The sequence below is a fragment of the Anabrus simplex genome, chromosome 5, assembly GCF_040414725.1.
Source record: "Anabrus simplex isolate iqAnaSimp1 chromosome 5, ASM4041472v1, whole genome shotgun sequence".
In the NCBI taxonomy this organism is placed as follows: domain Eukaryota; kingdom Metazoa; phylum Arthropoda; class Insecta; order Orthoptera; family Tettigoniidae; genus Anabrus; species Anabrus simplex.
Window position 1 is genome coordinate 198,584,378 of NC_090269.1, and position 20,512 is coordinate 198,604,889.

General features: G+C 37.2%; 1 protein-coding gene across 8 annotated transcripts in view; it reads left to right on the top strand.

Annotated features, from left to right (window-relative positions):
• LOC136873912 (transcriptional repressor CTCF) overlaps positions 1 to 20,512 on the top strand; it is a 393,845-nt gene that overhangs the window by 40,268 nt on the left and 333,065 nt on the right. For 5 of the 8 annotated variants that reach the window (XM_067147245.2, XM_067147243.2, XM_067147248.2 and 2 more), the window contains exons 2-3: positions 14,042 to 14,089; positions 14,275 to 14,409. In XM_067147245.2, the coding sequence (XP_067003346.1) occupies positions 14,062 to 14,089; positions 14,275 to 14,409 (163 nt within the window). In that variant the 5' untranslated portion in view covers positions 14,042 to 14,061. Of the gene's footprint in view, positions 1 to 10,688; positions 10,708 to 13,987; positions 14,090 to 14,274; positions 14,410 to 20,512 lie in introns of those variants that run through there. The other 3 variants (XM_068227598.1, XM_067147244.2, XM_067147247.2) reach the window with 3 other exon arrangements.

Here is a 20,512-nt window from a genome sequence, read left to right on the forward strand (position 1 = left end):
TTTTACGTTTAAGATTTTAAAAATCTGCCTCAAGAATTTTAGTGGAGGTTTTGTTATTATTTTTATTATTATTATTATTATTATTATTATTATTATTATTATTATTATTAGAAAAGGTACACACAATAGGATAAGCACCATGACAAGTAATTCTGAAAAGAGGAGACAAGAACAGATACAGAAACATCACGTTCCTTTTCATGTTTCCCTCTTTCTTTGTACGGCAATATTATTCTCCAAATAGTCCCTTGCTCTGCAAGTCTGACTCTTTGGCTGAATGGTCAGCTAATGGCCTTCAGTGTAGAGGGTCCCGGGTTTGATTCCCGGCTGGGTTGGTGATTTTAATTGCTTCTGATTAATTCTTCTGCCTCGGGGACTGGGTGTTTGTGTCGGTTCCAACACTCCCCTCTTCATATTCACACAGCACACCACACTACCAACCACCACAGGAACACGCAATAGTGATTACATCCCTCCATGTAGGGTTGGCGTCAGGAAGGGCATTCGGCCGTAAAACAGATCCAAATCCACATGTGCGATGCAGTTTGCACCCGCGACCCTATAGGTGTGGGGTAAAAGCGGTAGGAAAAAAAAAATTAATACTACTATTTAAAGATTTTGTAATTTTTTTTACAAATCTCGTCTTGTGTATTATGTGGTAAGGTAAGGGTGTATTCTGCCCGAAGGTATGTCCGAACCTCCGCAGAAGTGTGCCTGAGCTGGAGTTTACGCATGGTAGAGTTAGAGTTTAGAGATAGCTTGTTCTGCTTCTGCTATCATAGTTTTGGATTCTATAAGTTGTTTTTTTTTTTGCTTTACGTCGCACCAACACAGATAGGTCTTATGGCGACGATGGGACAGGAAATGGCTAGGAGTTGGAACGAAGTGGCCGTGGCCTTTTCAGGGCTGCCGACAGTGGGGTTCGAACCTACTACCTCCCGAATACTGGATACTGGCCGCACTTAAGCGACTGCATCTATCGAGCTCGGTTTAAGTTTACTAGTAACTGGTCAATGGAATTTTGGGTCTTTTTCTAAATTGAGTTCACTAGTATTTAAGTGAATCTCTGTTAGATTCTTAACAGGGGGTTGAAGAACTATAGGGGATTCATCTACATGTAAATCATGGAGATGACTGAAATGGTCATTCCTTGCAGTGAAATGTTCTATTACCTACCAATCTTATCAAGCAAATACTCAAAAGTTATGTAATGTAACCTGAATCTCCCATTGTACCGGTATTCATATGTTTGTTACTTGTCAGTACAGGCTGTTTTTGACATAACATTTATTGAACGGTGAATTCCTACACTCGTTCCTTATCACTGTTTGAATCAGAGTCGACCATGATTTTATGCCAAAATACCGCTCACTCTGGTTTCACTAATAATATGAATTATGAGTCAAAATACACTCATGGAAATAATCCTAATAATATGAGTAACTTTTATTAGTCATGTTGTCTATGAAACAATTTACTAATATTATTAGGAACATCTACTAATAATTTTGACTCATAAACTAATAACTAATATTATTAGCTAATAATTTTATGAAACATAATATTAATATTATTGGTTTCTTACTAATAATATTAGTGAGAGATGTTTTATGAAACAGGGCCCTGCACATAATAATATACATACATTTTAACCCCTAAAAAACCCATGCCATAGCATGAACTTCCAAGCCGTAGTCATCAGCATACTGCGCCATGGTCGAATTTTCACAATCCGGTAAGTCGGGAGCATAAATCATGTACACAAGGGGCCGTATCGCACTGCCCTGAATTACTCCAGAAGTAATTGTGGTTTGGTCTGATTTGGCTCCTCAGTACACAACACACTGCATTCAACCCACCAAAAATGACCTCAGCCATGCAAGCAGTTTACCCTAAATGCCATAGTTGTTAAGTTTTAACAAAAGTCTTTGATGTGACACCTGGTCAAAAGCTTTGCTCCAGTCCAGATTCACACAGTCTGTTTGCAGGAGATCAGTCTGCTCCAAAGAGAACTGCCAGTCATCAATGAGTTTTGTTAAAAGTGTTGTGCAGGATTTTCCTGGAATGTAGCCGTGCTGGTTTGAGTTCAGCCGGTTTCTCTCCTTGAAAAAATCCAACATACATTTAACAACTAGACGTTCCATACATTTACGGACCCCTGATGTTATCAAAACTGGGCAGTAATCATCTACGTTTTCCTTATCTCTGTCTTTGAAAACTGGGACTACATTGTCGTCTTTCCACTCCACAGGCACAGACCCAGTATTCATGTAATAGTTCAAGACAGGGCAAAGAGAGGGTGCCAAGGCGGCTGCACAATTCTCGCTAATTCTTGCTAGCACTCGGTCCGGCCCGTTCGCGGCATGTGGTATTGTTTTCAGAAGGCTCTTCTGGACTTCATCTGTTGAGAAATATAGGCTGGTTAGAGGGAAGAGAGGGGTAGATGTTGTCCTTGAATAGAACATGTTCTCTTCCTCTGTAGGGGTGGAGAAGTTATTTTTAAATTTCCTATTGAAGGTGTCTGCAATTTCTTGTGGTGTGGAGACTTGCTGTACCGTTATGTTTAAATACAGATGGAGCTCTGTTTCAACCTTTACTTCTTAGAAAAGCCCACAGTTCCTTGGAGTTGATGTTCAGACTGTGAATATAAGAATCGTAGGGATCTCTGATAGATTGTTTACCTTGTTCCTAGCCAGCCTGAATTTCTCCCACTCACAGTTGGTTGGGTTTCTTTTCCATTTCTGGTACAGGTGGTCCCTTCTTTGAATCTCTTGCACATTCTTCTTGGTAATTCAAGGGGATTTCCGTCTGCTGGTTATATTTGCTATTGGTGTGGTTTCTTCTACGCATTGGAAGAAAATTTTCTTCCAGTCTTCCCATATCTTGTTTATGTCAGAACTGCTGGTGAAATCTGAGGTGGGAACAGGGAGGTGGTTGGATAGTAAAGTGGATAGATCATTCCAGTTTGTTCGGGAAAAATTATAAGCTGTCTGGTAGGGAGTTTGGGGGATGGTTTTATACGGGTCAGTGTTGTGAGAATTGCCTGATGGTCACAGAATCCAAAAATAATATTAAGGGACTGGACAGATTGTGTTATGTTACTTAGGAATCGAATATTAATTGATGAAGGAATAAATCATAGAGAGCGGAAAGGAATCTATTGGCAAGGGGGTTATTTGGAACAGGTGCAGCATTTCTGGACCACATCTTTTATAGGTTGAAATCACCAACAATATAAATGGCATCGTAATTTTGTTGTACATGTTGCACACACAAGAGAGAGAGAGAGGATTCGTTCATCGTTCATTTCCGGGCACGACTTAGGGGCGCGATAAATTGATCCAATAAGGAACTTGCGTTTGTTGCATGTCACTTCCACCCACAGTGCTTCGGCTGCTGTCTCCAGTTGATGAACTCAAGTTGGATGACATTCTGGCTTGGCTGCAATTAGAACTCCCCTTGCAGAGCTGTGGATCGATCCTTACGGAACAATATCAGCGAGTCAGGAAACACTTCTGAGTCATTAATTTTGCCGGACAACCACGTCTCATTGACACATACAGTACAATGGTCAGGTCAAGGCTTTCAAGTAATGCGTGGATATTTTGTAACCGTCCACGTCGCATAATACTGCGCGCATTGAAGGCAAAATGTGATAGATTTTTATTTACATATGTACATTTAGAATTATTTACTAATTCACTTCGCGTATCACTGGTAACTGTAAAGAACGATTCTGATAACGGCGGCATTTTACATTGCCAGCATAACCATGAATGGGAACCATTCTTTATTTTTCTGAAATGAGACACTGAGAGTTTTGCGCAGGTTCTGTGGCCATTTAGCGAGCAATTATTACACAGGACAAATAATTGGTTCTTACTACCGCTATTTCCGCAAATTGTGCACTGTTGTGGAGCCGGGTTCAGTTCGATGCCCTCATGTATGGCAAGTGCCAAGCACAGCAGTGGCTGATTAGCTACAGGCAGTCTGTCAACACCGCTCCCGTCCCTTTGCCGTGGCCGACCTATGGCTGTTATCCCCAGACTTTCAGCACTGCACCACAACAAACAGTTAAGAGTACTGTTTCACTCACCAATAGTTTTTCTAATAGAATTACCAATCAATCAATAAATACTGATCTGCATTTAGGGCAGTCGCCCTGATGGCAGGTTCCCTGTCTGTTGTTTTTCTAGCCTTTTCTAAAATGATTTCAAAGAAATTGGAAATTTATTGAACATCTCTCTTGCTAAGTTATTCCAATCCGTAACTCCCCTTCCTGTAAATGAATATTTGCCTCAATGTATCCTCTTGAGTTCCAACTTTATATGGGATTTGAACCCACTATCTTCCGGATGCAAGTTCACAACCGCACGGCCAACTTGCCCGGTGGATAGGATCCAAGCTACAGCTCTGTCACTACTGCCATCACACTGTAGAGTGCATGCAAATCAATGAATATTAAATATTCATGCGAAATTAACAGGTTGTGGATTCATATCCCACTGGTGTCCGATTGGCCGTTTTTGTTATGTACTTAACATCTCTTCAATATGTACGATATGTACTCAGCATGACCTAATATGTTGAAGGTTTATGTAGACTACAGTGCAATAATGAATATTCAGTATTCATTGAACAGACTATTGTTGTTAAGATAGACACAAGGCCAATGCCCACCACCATAGGACAGGTCTGTATGCTCAGTAATTAAACCAATGATGAAGAAATCAAAAGAATACATGAGGAGATTAAAGATTAAATGAAAAAGGTAGTGTAGTAGGAGAATATGGAATGCACTGGGACAAAGGTACGAAAGAGGTGGTCAGTTTGTGGAATTCTGCACTGATCATAATTTAGCCCTTGCTGTCACTTGGGTCAAAAACAACAAACAAAAGCTGTATACTAGGGCAAGACCTGGAGTCATGGGGAGATACATTTTATTATGGTTAGGCAGAGATTTAAAAGTTAGGTGTTAGATTGCAAGATCTTTCTTGCAACTGATGTGGACTTCAACCACAACTTGGTGATAATGAAATGTCTGATGTTGAAGAAAGAAAGGAATGCATGGAGATGTTATTTAGACAAATTGAAGGAAACGGGACTGAAGGATTGTTTCAAGGGACATATTGTACAAGGACTAAATGAACGGGGTAAAAGAAACACATTAGGTGAAGAGTGGACAGTCATGAAGAATGAGATCAGTAGGGCTGTTGAAGAAAAGTTAGGAAGAAAGGCAGCATGAAATAAGAATCAATGTACTACACCTTTCTCGTCGGTAGCACGAGCACTCTACACTCAGGGTCCTGGACAGGTTCTTCTTACTAAGGAATGGCTTCTGGTAAATTGAATGCCTCAGCTAGCTATGGTACCCGAATGATGGTTAAATATGTTAATTTACACTCCCCAAATTGATCGACGATGAAATGTGACGATAACAACATGCTGCATTGGGAATTCTATTGGGCAATCAAAATGTCGAATTGAAAATATGGTGTATCAAGCCAATTAAATCGAATGTGTACATTATCCAATTTCAAGTTCATCGATGTACCATTAATATCCCACACAATCGCAGACAATCTGATATTTAAGATTGTTTATTAATGAAGTTGACATTGTCTTATACATCAGAATGAATGCAATGTTAAAATGGATTATCAGAGATGGTTGATAATATCTAATGTTACATTAATAATGACAAAGATATTCTAGATAGGAATAAGATTATTCAAAGATAAATCCCTAAAGAAGTCAAGGCAAAACCAAGGTTTGATGTGAACTCCAAATGTGATATTCAAAATGTTGAAATTGCAATCAAACATTAATTTGAACCTAACACAATGTAATGCAGTGATTACGTTACATCATTCATCAAATTCCAATTATGAAAGTTATTTATACGAACACTAGTTCATAATAATCATTAATATTATTATTCTTTCAATTATTACGGAAATGTTATGTGACTCCGTCAAATATAAATGAGCCTAAACATGATAATCTAGGCCGTAATGTTCCTTACTCAGCTTCAATATCATTCCGTTGCATATGTTGAAATTATCGTTTTATATGTGACAAATTTTCTGATGGACATTTGCTTCCTGTGCCTGGTCCTACCAAATAATGCCCTTTCACGATTAGAAATTCAAAATATAACGAAATATGAATTACTGTAATCTATCCTAAAATAAACTGTCCTGAAGGTGCTCACACAGACATAAGACTAAACATATAATATCCTCCACACATACCTCCGAGGATTTATCCTACCAATAAAATAATGGATGATATGAAGAATATGATGACATGAGACAATAACAACTTAATAAAATCATATTTAAATTATAAAATCAACAGATCACATAATATCATATCTAGAAATTAAATTACTACACAATAGTAACCACTTCATAACATTCACATGACAACACACAGCATAAAACACATCAACTTTTCCCCCTATTTTGCTAGCACTTCTTAAATTTCTATCCTTGTATTTATGTGTGTAGTAAATAATAACAATACCGCACGTATCCCGTCATAAAATCATAATTGTATGTAAAACAAAGTGATATTGATCATTAATGTGAAAATTTTAACCTTGCTGAATTATATCTTTATAATATAACCAAGGTAATTCATGAATAGTAATCACAACCATTACTAAGTATATGTTCTCATATACGTGCATAAAACATATCATGAACACACGTTGTCCTAGGCATACACAATACAAATGGAAAGTATGCGTTTTACGATGGATTACAGTGTTAAATCTCATGAAATCTCATATGAATTTGAATGATTTCATACGCACGGCACATCTCATAGTTAATATGAATTAGGTACATTTGAACACATCACCCGCCTTCATTGCATATCATAAAACAATTCAGTACCAACCTACCATTTACCATCACTTATACTAACATACTAAGCCATGCCGCGAACAATACTTAACCATTAATTCAGTAACCACTTCATAACATTCACATGACAACACACAGCATAAAACACATCAACTTTTCCCCCTATTTTGCTAGCACTTCTTAAATAACTTCGACATATATGATCTACAAATCACTACACGTCACACTTATTTACGTTGCACTGTTCATTGAGGAATAATAATAACATTACTTGATATTGAAACCATTGAGGTCGGTACATTTCAACAAATCATCCCGCACACACCTGTTAACGTATCAGTTTTGACATTCCATACTCGGATATATATATACGGATCGCAAAATGTTGAATTACTATAAAATACACCATTACCTATTATGTGTATACTCCATATCAAATCAAACTATTTCAGGACATCTAACACAACGGGAAATTACATGCTACTACTATAAAATGAAAGAAAAACAACATGAAAGAACATTATTTGACTTTAACATATAAAGATTAACTGACTTGTTGACCAGGGTTAAGTATGCACATGGTCCAGTGTTCCTCCTCGTATCCGCATTATTACTGCGGTTAGGGCTCACTTTTACATATTAGCCCTCCATCTCATTATTCTTTCATATTTTCCAAACAAACGTGGTCTTTTCGAGCAGAATATGCCTGTAACAGTCTTGAATAAGATTAACAAGCTCATATAATAGTATATTCTAATGGACAATTCCAATACTTCTGCTTTTCGTAAGTCTTTCATGATATCAACTCGAAAACCTCTTTTATCTCTTCAATACTTCTCAATAATAATCTACTTTATAGTTTTTCATTATAACAGAGACATGCAACGGAATATTCTTACTACATCAATTACCATTTCAAGGAATACACTTATCCTAATTCCTACATAGATGTCACCACCACTGTACTTAATATAATATCGATATCTTACCATGTGTAACATCTATTTATCTGCATTTCCGTTGCTTTAGTCTTGTGAAATAACAAATTACAAACCATATGACACTTAAAATTACCATTACGTAACTAAAATTGTACAACATTGAGTTTAACATGTTAACAGAGTCCATTTCTTTACAATTGACATTTTTCTATTGCGACATATATAAATAGACATATGTCAAGACCACTCCAGCGCCATGTTCGTGAGTCCTACTGGTCTTGGTTTCCTGCATCGTTACTCGTGTTGTTTTCTTCAACGTCATATGGAAATGGCACAGTATAACTCGGGGGCTACTTGACTTGATTGATCAATGGTGGAAGTACAAGAATGCAAAAATGAGAAAGTGTCTGGTGCAAGGCTATGGAATTCCCTTCCAGTTAGTGTTAGGAATTGCACTTCCTTAGCTTCTTTCAAGCGGTCTTGCCGAGATTACCTATTAAATGTATAACCAGCTTGTATGAATGGAAGAATGAATGAGGTTAGGATTTATATTTTGTTAAATTATTTCATTATTCTGTTTTATAAAGTTTATTAGATATGTGGTTAAGTGTAAGAGAGGGCCGTGAGCCTTAACTTCGCCACAAATGAAGTCATGAAATAAATAAATAAATAATGCACTGCATATTGGATATTCAAGGAAACATTTGGAGAAAGGAAACCTAGGTGCATGAACGTTAAGAGCTTGGAGGGAAAACCAATTACTTTTTATATGTTTCCATTGGGTAGAATGATATGGATCAGTAGCTAACTGGCTGGTGCCGCGATAGCGTGGGATAGTCTGCATTTCAAGACTAGCAATAACAATAGCCACATGAAATTATTATTGAAAGGTTATCAGTTTTGTAAGGTTAATTTTTCTCAGCTCGGAAGAAGCTCAGTTGGAAGATTACATTCTTGGTTGTGTTGTGATCTTCATATATCCAATGATTATGCTGTGTGGCTATGAAACATGTAAATAATATTACACCATTACTTGATAAATTGTAGTGAAAAGGTCAATTTATTTCTCATAGGAACATATTTAATAATTTTATCAAGGGAAAGAAGTAGATGATGAGGTTCTGGAACCAGAAGAGGCTGATGAAATGGGAGACCCACTTTTGAGTTCAGAATTTGACCGAGCATTGAGCGACCTACTGTTGACCAAAATATTATGTGAACTCGAGTTTGTAGGTTGTTTATGAAATAACCAGTAGATCTGCAGGAAATCCAATAACACCATCAGTTTCCTTGTTTTATTTCACGTTAGATCATATAGGTCTTGAATGTTTAATTTATATTTTAATTTTTAATAGGTAGAATGCAAAGAGTGCTAGTTTTTAAAAGTGTTTCAATCATATGTCAACTTTAAGACATTATGTCTCGGAAATCCGTCATCTGTTTGAATCCAAATTTTAACACTGTGTACATTGGGATATTTTATATAATGTTTATAAATTTCCGAATTTTCTCTTTCCAAAGAAAAGGTTATCAATTTTGTAAGGTTACTTTTTCTCGGCTCGGGGTGGTCGGAAGATTGCGTTCTCGGTCGTGTTGTGATTATATATCCAATGATTATGCTGTGTGTCTATGAAACATGTAAATTAATTAACTTTTTTATATCAGTTTTATTTGGTAGAATGATATGGATCAGTAGCTAGCTGGCTGGTGCAGGGAAAGTCATGCGAGATTGCTGCGATAGTGTGGGAAAGTCTGCATTTTAAGGCTAGCAATAACAGTAGCCACATGAGATTATTGTTGACAGTTGGAGGTTTTCTCCTTAACAAATGACTTCAACTTCAAAGTGTGCTATTATTTAAATATTTCAAGAATATTTGTATCACTTTTCTCGGCTACAGTGTAAAAACATTTATTTTTGTACATGCTATTTTCTATTCATTCAGCTTCATTTCAGGTGATGCTTTATTCTTTTGTGGGTCACAGTTCTGAATTAAGCAACTGATGTCTATGTAAATCTTTTCTATAAGGTATTTATAAATTCTTGAAAGGTTATCTTAAAACTGCTCATTAAATTTATGAGAAAACTGTAAACTCTATAGGGGCCGATGACATGGATGTTAGGCTCCTTTAAATAGTATGCAAAGTATAGTAGATTGCAAGTCAAAGGGAGGGATTTTGTCTGAACTTAGGTGAGACTGTAAAACATTATGTGAGAAGATAATGCACCAAAGCTTTTGCTTAAAAAGAAAGGAAAAAGAAAAGGAAATTGAATCTTAATGTTTCAGTCCGCTTAGCTACTTCCAGCTCTATAAAGTTAATTACAATGTTAAAGAGTTTCAATTTTATATACTATTTTCTGTCATGTATCAGTGTGCTCAACTACTTCCAACTGTATAAACTTAATTACAACATTAAAGAGTTTCTGTTGTATACTTTGTATCGAACTTGTATAGGGTACAACATTAATACTACTCTTGTTATCAAACAACATTCATATTAAAATATCAAGGGACCAAATAGGTGCAATAGAGACACACATAATTACAAAGGATTACAAGAGATATTATACTTTTCAATTACAAATTTTAAGATTAGTGAAATTTAAGACACCTTTTCCACAAGTTTAAATTATTTGTCTCCATGGAATATCTTAAGTACTTAAAATTTGTGAAATTTTAATGCATTTTGTTTTCATTTTATTTAGATTGCTGAAAACTTACTGAAGTCTATGAATTGTCACAGAATCCAAACTTACCAAATCCTGAGGTTTGCCATTTAGTATCGTTAACCATGTCAACAGAGAATTTAGAGGAGTTTTAGAATGTCATGGACATTGCCAAGTATGAGATGAGCAGGAGTATAAAATAAAGCTAATGGTGTTTGGACTAATGAAGGTTGGGTGATCTAGATAATACGAGATTAAAAATTAAATTTAAAGAGAATTTGTAACTTCTGTTATTTGAGTTGTAAAATATCATGTGATCATATAAGTGAAGAGGTTTTAACAAAGAATTTTTCTTTGAAAATATAGGTGTGCTATAGTAAGATTAAAATGTAAATGAGATTGGGGCTTCAGCTGAAATGTTGTGGTTCTTTAGATGAGTGCAGTGCCTATGCTTAAGTTTAATCTGAGAGCTTTTCTCTGAAACCATTTTTAACAATATTGGAAATCTGTTCCTGAATGTATTAGAACCATGCCATTGAATGGAACTATGTGGATAATAATTGGTGTGGAAGGAGGTAGTAAATTTTTTAAAGAAGGTATTGTAGGGGAATGCTGGAAGTACAATAATTATCTCAGATCATGTGAGTGAGAAGTAAGTGAGTAGAGAGCAGTAATTCAGAAAAATATAACCTGATTATTAACACTGGGTTATAAAACACATCTTGAGATATCTAGACCATGTTCATTTAATTTTGAAGGAAAGTATGTAGGGAAAGCACACTGCTGTCACTTCACGTGAACCATCTCTGAGCTGAGTCAGCGCGGAGGAGAGGTTGTTGATGTCACTGCGTGCAGCGTGAAGACAGGAAAAACACTGTCCTCACATTCACACAACACAGTATACTTTGTCCGATGGCAAACTACAGTAGTACATCCAATTCATCGGATTCTGATGATCTTTTAAGTGCCTATGATGTTTCTGTTGCCATGAGTACTGTCCGTCGCAAACGACTGTGGGTGCATGAAAGTAATTTGCGGTGAATACCACAATTTATTGAGCCTCCGTGGCTCAGACGGCAGCGCGTCGGCCTCTCACCGCTGGATACCGTGGTTCAAATCCCGGTCACTCTATGTGAGATTTGTGCTGGACAAAGCGGAGGCGGGACAGGTTTTTCTCCGGGTACTCCGGTTTTCTCTGTCATCTTTCATTCCAGCAACACTCTCCATTCTCATTTCATAGCATCTATCACTCATTATTGTAAATCACTTTGGGAGTGGCGACCCCATCGTAATAACAGCCTATATCTGATTCATTCATTACATCCCTGACCTGGTCAATGACTGGAAAGCAGGTTGTAGGTTTTCACCACAATTTAGTAAGGAAGCTAAATGGGCATCCAGAAAAATTTCAGATGTACTTCAGGCTGAAAAAAAATGAATTCAACTACTTACATAGTCTCATCAAGGATGAAATTGTTGGCCGAAGTATGCTCTGCATTTGCAACTTATTTGGAGGAATCCTACACAAGCTTTTCAGATATGGGAAAATTTCAAAAAATAATTCAACTCATTTGAAGGCTCTATGCCATGGCAATTACCAACAGTTCGTCATGGAAGAATAAATTGAACAAAGAAGAAATGAACTGGATATCTAATTCTGTTTTTGCTATTTGCTTTACGTCGCACTGACACAAATAGGTCTTATGGTGACGATGGGATAGGGAAGGACTAGGAGTGGGAAGGAAGCGGCCGTGGCCTTAATTAAGGTACAGCCCCAGCATTTGCCTGGTGTGAAAATGGGAAAAAACGGAAAACTATCTTTAGGGCTGCCAACAGTGGGGTTCGAACCCACTATCTCCCGGATGTAAGCTCACAGCTGCGCGACTCTAACCGCACGGCCAACTTGCTCGCTGATCTCTAATTCAACAGGATAATTTGTATTTGTAATTTGTGTAGGACTTAATTTATTATTATTATTATTATTATTATTATTATTATTATTATTATTATGTACTGCTCCATAGCTAAATGGTTAGCATGCTGGCCTTTGGTCACAGGAGTCCCGGGTTCGATTCCCAGCAGGGTCGGGAATTTTAACCATTATCGGTTAATTTCATTGGCACAGGGGCTGGGTGTATGCGCCTTCATAATAATTTCATCCTCATCATGACGCACAGGTCGCCGACGGGAGTCAAATCAAAAGACGTGCACCTAGCGAGCCAAACTTGTCCTTGGACACTCACAACACTAAAAGCATATGCCATTTCAGATATTTTTATTATTATTTTTATGATGATGATGATTATTATTATTATTATTATTATTATTATTATTATTATTATTATTATTATTATTGGGATAACAATCATAAGCACAATTGTGGACTGTTTTCAACAAATGAATGCCTATTAAAACTAGTACGTGTGATCTAAATTCCTTTCCTATTTTGTACCATGCCTCGTGCTACATTTGCTGATTTCTATAGTTAATTGACCTATGTCATACAGATTCTCATGCACACACACCAATTCAATTAACATTTCTCCCTTATCGCTAAAAGAAACTGCTTCTATTCGCACTTCACCTCGCCAGGAATGTGCAAGAGCAGAAAATTGTGCTCTGCGTGAAGAGCGCTGTCACCATATTCTACGTCACAATGACGTCAGCCGATGTCAACAGCCGTGACATGAGTGCAGTGTGATCATTCTACATTTCATACGGTGTGGAAAAGGCATAGCACATCTTTCTTGACAGGTTCGATTGCGTCACGATACGCGCGAACTCACGTGAAGTGACAGCAATGTGTTTCCGCCTTAAGCCTCTCCCCCCCCCCCTATTTTATTATTATTTTGTTAATGGTTTAACGTTGCCCTAATGCAGATGTGTGTTCATCAACGCTGAGATGGGAAAGGACTAGAAGTCAATCCATACCATGAATGTGAGAAATGGAATAGAGTAGTTGTGAGGCTACAGCAGTTGTATAGAGATGAAAGCTTAGCATAAAATGTTTGTATGGGAAGTTCAATCAGATTTGTGTATGGAGTTGATGATAATGATCATGAAGAGTACCACAGCAACATCATTCATTTGTTGAGCATTATGATTCATTAATTATGTTATTAGAATGATCATTGGGCAGTCTTAATTCATAGGTTTATGCAGTTGGTGCCCTTACATTCTTATATACTTCTGATCATAGTGTAAGTTACCTGACACTGTAAATACTGTCAGTAAGGTAGTGCAGTTTACCGTACATTGGAAGAAGTATTAGTCAGTGGACAAATGTAATTAAGTGAAAAGGAATGCACATACAAAGAAAATACTTATGGTACTGTAGAAGATGGTTTTGCAGTAACGGTTCTCCTATGATCAGTCTTTCAAGAATCTGTGTTTACAGTTACTGAGATTTATTTTGTATTTTGTTGTAATTTAATTTTTCTTTACTTTGTTACTGAATATTTTATTCCTTTTAACTTTGTGCTTGTTTAACGTTCATTTTTAACTTACAGGAATTTATAACTTGGAAGTGCATGACTAATAAGTTATGAATACATTGATTGCAGGATGATTGGCTGGTGTAATCATGAGCGATGATAAGGGCAAAAGATCGGGTAAACATATCACTTTTTCGTTTCTAAATTTCTCTTATAAAGACCGATATATTTGGTTTTTAAGTTTTATATTTACAACTTTATGTTTTCTTTCTTCCCTCTTAATTTGACTCAGCCTTTTTCCTTCTGTTTTCCATTTGTGTTCATTTACTGAATTACTGATTGTTCTCCTCCTTGTATTACAGCTAGTGCCCTGTCAGGCATACATATTAAGATGGAGGGGCAAGAAGGTGCTGAGACTATTACTGATATCCAAAATTATTTGGAAACATTCAACAAAGAGATAGAAGGGAATGACCAAGCTGTTCAACATGTAACAGGTTTGTGCAACTCTAACGATGCTAATTATTTGTATAAAACTGTTAGAATAAAACAATTGTTTTTCTGGATGTTGAGAGAGCTGAATTATATAATAGGCATATTGTTTGGACATATTGTGAAAGGAGGGTATTCTCTGTATTTTAAGTTATTATCAATCAATCAAGCAATCAATCAATCAATCAGTCAGTCAGTCACCACTGATCTGCATTTTGGTCAATCGCCCAGGTGGCAGATTCCCTATCTGTTGTTTACCTATGGTAGTCTTTTCTTAAATAATTGCAAAGAATTTGGAAATGTATCTCCCTTGGTAAATTATTCTTATCCCTAACTCTTCCTATAAACAAATATTTACTTCAGTTGGATGGTCACATGCCAAATCGAACCAAGCACCAAAATTGGATTTTTCGTAACCTGGTATAACATGAATATAGATAGTAATATCTTTCTTGTGCCAAAGTGGTCTAAAGTTACCATCAACCAGGAGGAAGTGACATCACAAAGTTGTTGTGGCATAAGGTTGGTTATACTGATTTCATTCTGTCTGAGTGAACCAAACACTGAAAGAAGATGGCTTCGGAAGGAAATGGTCCACGAGCGAGGCATTTAATTTCATCCAGAAACATCGCAGAAATAACAGCAGATATCCAGAGTGACTTCAGTTCTGGCTCCTCAGACCTGTTTGACCCTGATGAATGGGAAGAATATACGAGTGGAGGCAAGTTTTGCATATTTTTACAGTAAATATGTTTATTTTATTTTGAGGTTAGTAAGAACAGCTATCTGTTTGCCAAAATGGACCATGCTTTTCACGCGTTTATACTCGAGAGTCATAGCTACTCCTTTGTTCTGAGAGCCAGTGTTACCATACTCGATTCATTGTATCCAAAGAAAAAAATAGTTTAGTTTCATTAGTTGCACAAGTTCACGAATAGAGGTTGTAGTGGTACTGTCTTTGGAGTTGGTTCACTTTAGCATATGGTTCCAATGGTTGCTGTGATGTTGTATTTGGAGTTGGTCCGCTTTGGCAAACATTTCCAATGCAAAATTGTATCGCTTAACAGATATTTTTCTATAACTTTTTCAGAGCCAAATATGGATGAAGAACAATGTAGCACAGAGAAGAAAAGGAAATTAACCAGCAGAAAAAGAAAAAATTGAACAGAAAATGGACAAAAGGAAGGAGAGAATGGAGCACCCACATTCAGTCCCATTAAAAAGAAAAAGGGGACCCTGCAAAGTGGAAAAAACCGTTAGGAAGGTCAACAGAACCAGAGGAAAGCCATACACAACTGTGAAAGGAAGACTAGTTCCTGAAAAACACTTCATAGATTATGAGTGTAAATGTGTAAAGAAGTGTCATACTAAAGTGTCGAAAGACGATAGGAGAGCATTTTTGGTCAGTTTTACAACTGTGATTCTTGGGCTATACAAACAGCACTGATTATTGGCTCTGTAAAATGCCACGGTGTCAGCCGCAGGCAAGTGAAGAATGTAGGCATTTCTTCAAGAAATTTCAGCCGAAAATACTTCATACGTTCGTCTACAGATGGGGACAATAAGGTATGCAAGGACATGTTTATGAAGACATTGCAAGTAAGCTGTGCTAAAATTCATAGGGCACTGCTGAATGCTAAGACAGGTACAATACAGGACCAACGAAGGGTGCATGAACCACATAATAAAAGTACTTCCAGTACTGTAGACTTTATTAGAGAACACATTGAAAGCTTCCCTGCAGTTTATAGCCACTACAGCAGGAAAGATTCAAATAAAAACTACTTGAATACTAATCTAAATTTGAATTTAATGTACAGGCTATTTGTTGAGAAAGTTACACAAGAAGGTGTGTTCAGAAGATGCCTTGTTAGTCGGTACGAGAGAGTCTTCAGGCGTGACTTCAATATAAGCTTCCGTCCCCCTAAAAAGGACACATGCCACACATGTGATTGTGTGAAAATTCAATTGCAGTCAGCTGAAGCCAGTAATCTTCCAAATGATGTGACACAGTTGAAAGCAAAGCTAGAACTTCATTACCGTCAAGCAGAACGTGCAAGAGATGCTATGAAGAACGATGAATTGAAGAGCAAATCTGAAGATGGACCCAGCGTGATAACATTCGACGTGCAGAAGATAATGTCTTTACCTTGCTTAACCACGAACGAAGTCTACTACAAAAGGCAGGTTTCTTTTTTCAATATAGGAATCCATGATTTCTGCTCTAATAAAGACACTATGCATCTTTGGAATGAGAGTGTGGCATCCAGAGGTGCACACGAGATAGGATCTTGCATCTTAAATTACCTGAAAAGTAATGGAACTAAACAAACGCTAATAGCATGGTCAGACAGCTGCAGTGGTCAGGACAGAAATTTCAAGATGGCTTGTTTCTGGATGTTTGTGATCCAGTCTTCAGAGATAAGCATTAAAGAAGTTGTCCACAAGTTTGCTGAACCAGGACGTTCTTACCTACCTAACAGCAGTGCAATTGGAGATATAGAGAGAAAGCTTAACTATCACCCAGAGGTCTATGCTCCATCACAGTAACGTGACAATTTCATGTGCAAGAGTAAGGAAAAATGCTTTTGAAATAAGTGTAATGGAAGCAGAAGATTTTAAATGCACTGTCATTCGGCAGCAAGATCTTGTTAACCGTAAAAAGAATGATTCAGCTAACAAAGTTGAATGGCTTAAGATCAAAGAAATGAGATTTACGAAAGGAAAGCCTGGCATAATGGATTATAAATACACTCACACGAGGACTGTGAAACACTTTTAAGCAAACATCAATAAAAGACTAAAGGGTAGACCAACAAACCTTGGTGAACTTGATCTTCCAATACTCTACCCAAAGGGTAGACCTCTGAGTGAAGACAAGCGTAAAGATGTGAAAAGTCTACTGAAATACGTCCCTCCAGTATATCATCCATCTTATGAAAGGATCACCAGTGCTAGTGTACAAAACATCACTACTTTTGAAAATGACTGCTCTGATAATACCTGTGAGGAAATCGGTACTGAACCTGCATAAAATTCATGTACCAGTACCCTTTCATATTACATTGCATATGAAGGGTATTCATATGCAATGTAATATGAAAGGGTTCTGGTACATGAATTTTATTTCACCAGGGCTATCAGTTGTTGTATTGTGTTAACTTTTATTTGTTCATTCATCTTTTTTTTGTAATGTCTAAATGTGAATTAAAAATAAATCAAAATACTTTGTATGCCAAAATGGACCATATCCCAATCATCTGGAAAATGTAATGTAATTCAGAATGGAAATGTGCTGCATGGTTCCCGAAAGTATAAAAAGAAAAGTATAACTGTGTAAATTGTCGGTACAAAATATTAGAAACCAGAGTCAACAGCAGATTTTTCAATTTAACTGAAAGTTTGAGCCTTAATTTTTCAGAATGTTTCTTTTGGCACTTAGTTCAATTTGGCATATGACCATCCAGTTTGTCCTTTGAGTTCCAACTTTATCTTCATACTGTGATCTTTCCTACTTTTAAAAACACCACTCAAACTTATTTGTCTATTAATGGCATTCCGCGCTGTCTCTCCACAGACAGCTCAGAACATTCCACTTTTTCGAACAGCTAATCTCCTTTTCCCAAATCTTCGCAGCCCAAACTTTGCAACAATTTTGTAACGTTACTCTTTTGTTGGAAATTGCCCAGAACAAATTGAGCTGCTTTTTCCTTGAATTTTTCCAGTTCTCGAATCAAGTAATCTTAGTGAGGGTCCTACTGGAACCATACTTTAGTTGAGGTCTTGACCGAGCAAGTTGGCCGTGTGGTTAGGGTTGCACAGGTGTGAACGTGCATTCGGGAGATATTGGGTTCGTACCCCACTGTCGGTAGTCCTGAGGATGGTTTTCCGTGGTTTCTCATTTTCACACCATGCAAATGCTGGGGCTCTACCTTAATTAAGGCCATGACCGCTTCCATCTCACTCCTCATCCTTTCCTATTCCACCGTCACTATAAGACAGGCATGTGTTGGTGCAGTGTAAAGCAGAACGAAAATAAATAAATAAAGAAAAAAATCTTGTGGTCTTACCAGAGACTTATATGCTCTCCTTTGCATCCTTACTACAACCCGTAAGTATCCTCATAACCATGTGCAAAGATCTGTACCCTTTATTTACAGCCCCATTTATATGATTGCCCCAATGAAGATCTTTCCTTATATTAAGACCTAGGTACTCACAGTAATCCCCATAAGGAACTTTCACCCCATCAACACAGTAATTAAAGCTGAGAGTACTTTTTCTATCAGTGAAACCCACAACCTGACTTTTAACCCTGTTGATCATCATTCCATTGCCTGTTGCCCATCTCACAACATTGTCAAGTTATTTTTGCAGTTGTGAGCAAAATAAAACTGGCCCAGAGAATATTTACAATAGGACTGACAGGGGAATGACCTGTGTTAATGAACATTGCAGAAGATGCTGGAAATGGTGATGGACATTGTTGCACAATTTATCAAACGGTGAGACATGTGTAGCAACTTTGCCTGAGGGATAGTAGCAATAGCATTTTCAATGTTTCGGTGTGTGAGGATTATTGGAGTACACCTGATGCTTCAATTTGCCCCACAGGTTAAAATCACAGGGATCGAGGTGGCCAGATGATAGCACTGCATCTGCTGATTATCCTCTCCTCACCGAACACCTCATGCACTCTTGGCAAGGTTGTCAAGGCGGTATGTGCTGTTGCTCTGTCTTGCTGAAAATATCCATGCAGTCATTCATCTTCTGTGAGTTGATCCACATATGGATTAACCAGTCTCGGACATAATGGTTAGCGTTAACAGTTTGGTGAAAGAACTGTGTAACGATGCAGATACTAGACATTACGCACCACACACCAATCTTGATATTGTACAATGGCTTTTCAACATACTGATAGGGATTTTCTGATGCATGTTGGCACGTGTTCTGTGAGATTATGCACCCCCAGAGGCTGAACCAGGTCTCATCTGAAGAATCAAAAAACTTTGGCTCCAAAAGTCCTGACTTTACTTCACTCAGAAACCACCAAAAGAACTCAATACGCGAAGGTTCGTCTGGGCGCATTAAAACATACACAACAGTAAATTTTTAAGGATACAGGTGCAGGTATTTTTTGATAATGTTTCGACATAACGAGCTCTTAATTCCTACAGATAAATGGCGTTGAAATTTCGTTGGACTTTGCTCCAGGCTTTCTTTCACTCGAGCAATGTTTTCTGGTGTTTGAACTCTTTTCGGATAGTTGTAGCTTTTATTAAAAGTAATAAACTTCATTGTTAGGTTCCGTATTGAGTTGAGACTATGCTTAAAGTAAATACAAAAAATTTTAATATTCCACCTACTCAATACTAAAAAATCATGTGATGTTTTTACAAAAACATTACAATGACATTAAAAGGTACTAGTTTCGGTCCACTGTGGACCATCATCAGCCTAGCCAAATTACAACAGTAAAAGACATAGTGATAAAAATAGTATGGAGAAATGAGAGGATCTAAAAGGATGGGATGGTGGTGGAATGACAGATAAAAGTGAAAAAAACGTATTTGCGAATAATGATAAAAGTAACAGTACTGTTGTAATTTGGCTAGGCTGATGATGGTCCACAGTGGACCGAAACTAGTACCTTTTAATGTCATTGTAATGTTTTTGTAAAAACATCACATGATTTTTTAGTATTGAGTAGGTGGAATATTAAAATTTTTTGTATTTACTTTAAGCATTGTAGCTTTTATTCGCTACAGAGCCAGTTTCATGCCATTTGGCCACTAAGTTTCGAATTGCAGTATTTGCTGGAGGTTTTGCGAAAACACTTCCTGTCTTAAACTCTTGCTCAAACCGTTCCACACAGGTTTTCCACGAATTGTGCTGCACATAACACTCGACAATGAACACGCAATGTGTTATCGTGAACACCCTTTTGTATTGCATCCAACTGGTCTCTAAACATATCTGCTCCTCTCACTCACATGTAATGACACAGCAACGTACTCAAGACAGAGCATGTTGGAGATGTGCACGTTTATATTTTTTCGGAACCAAACCAGTGATTAAACAGTGTCAGCTTCACATGACATTAGA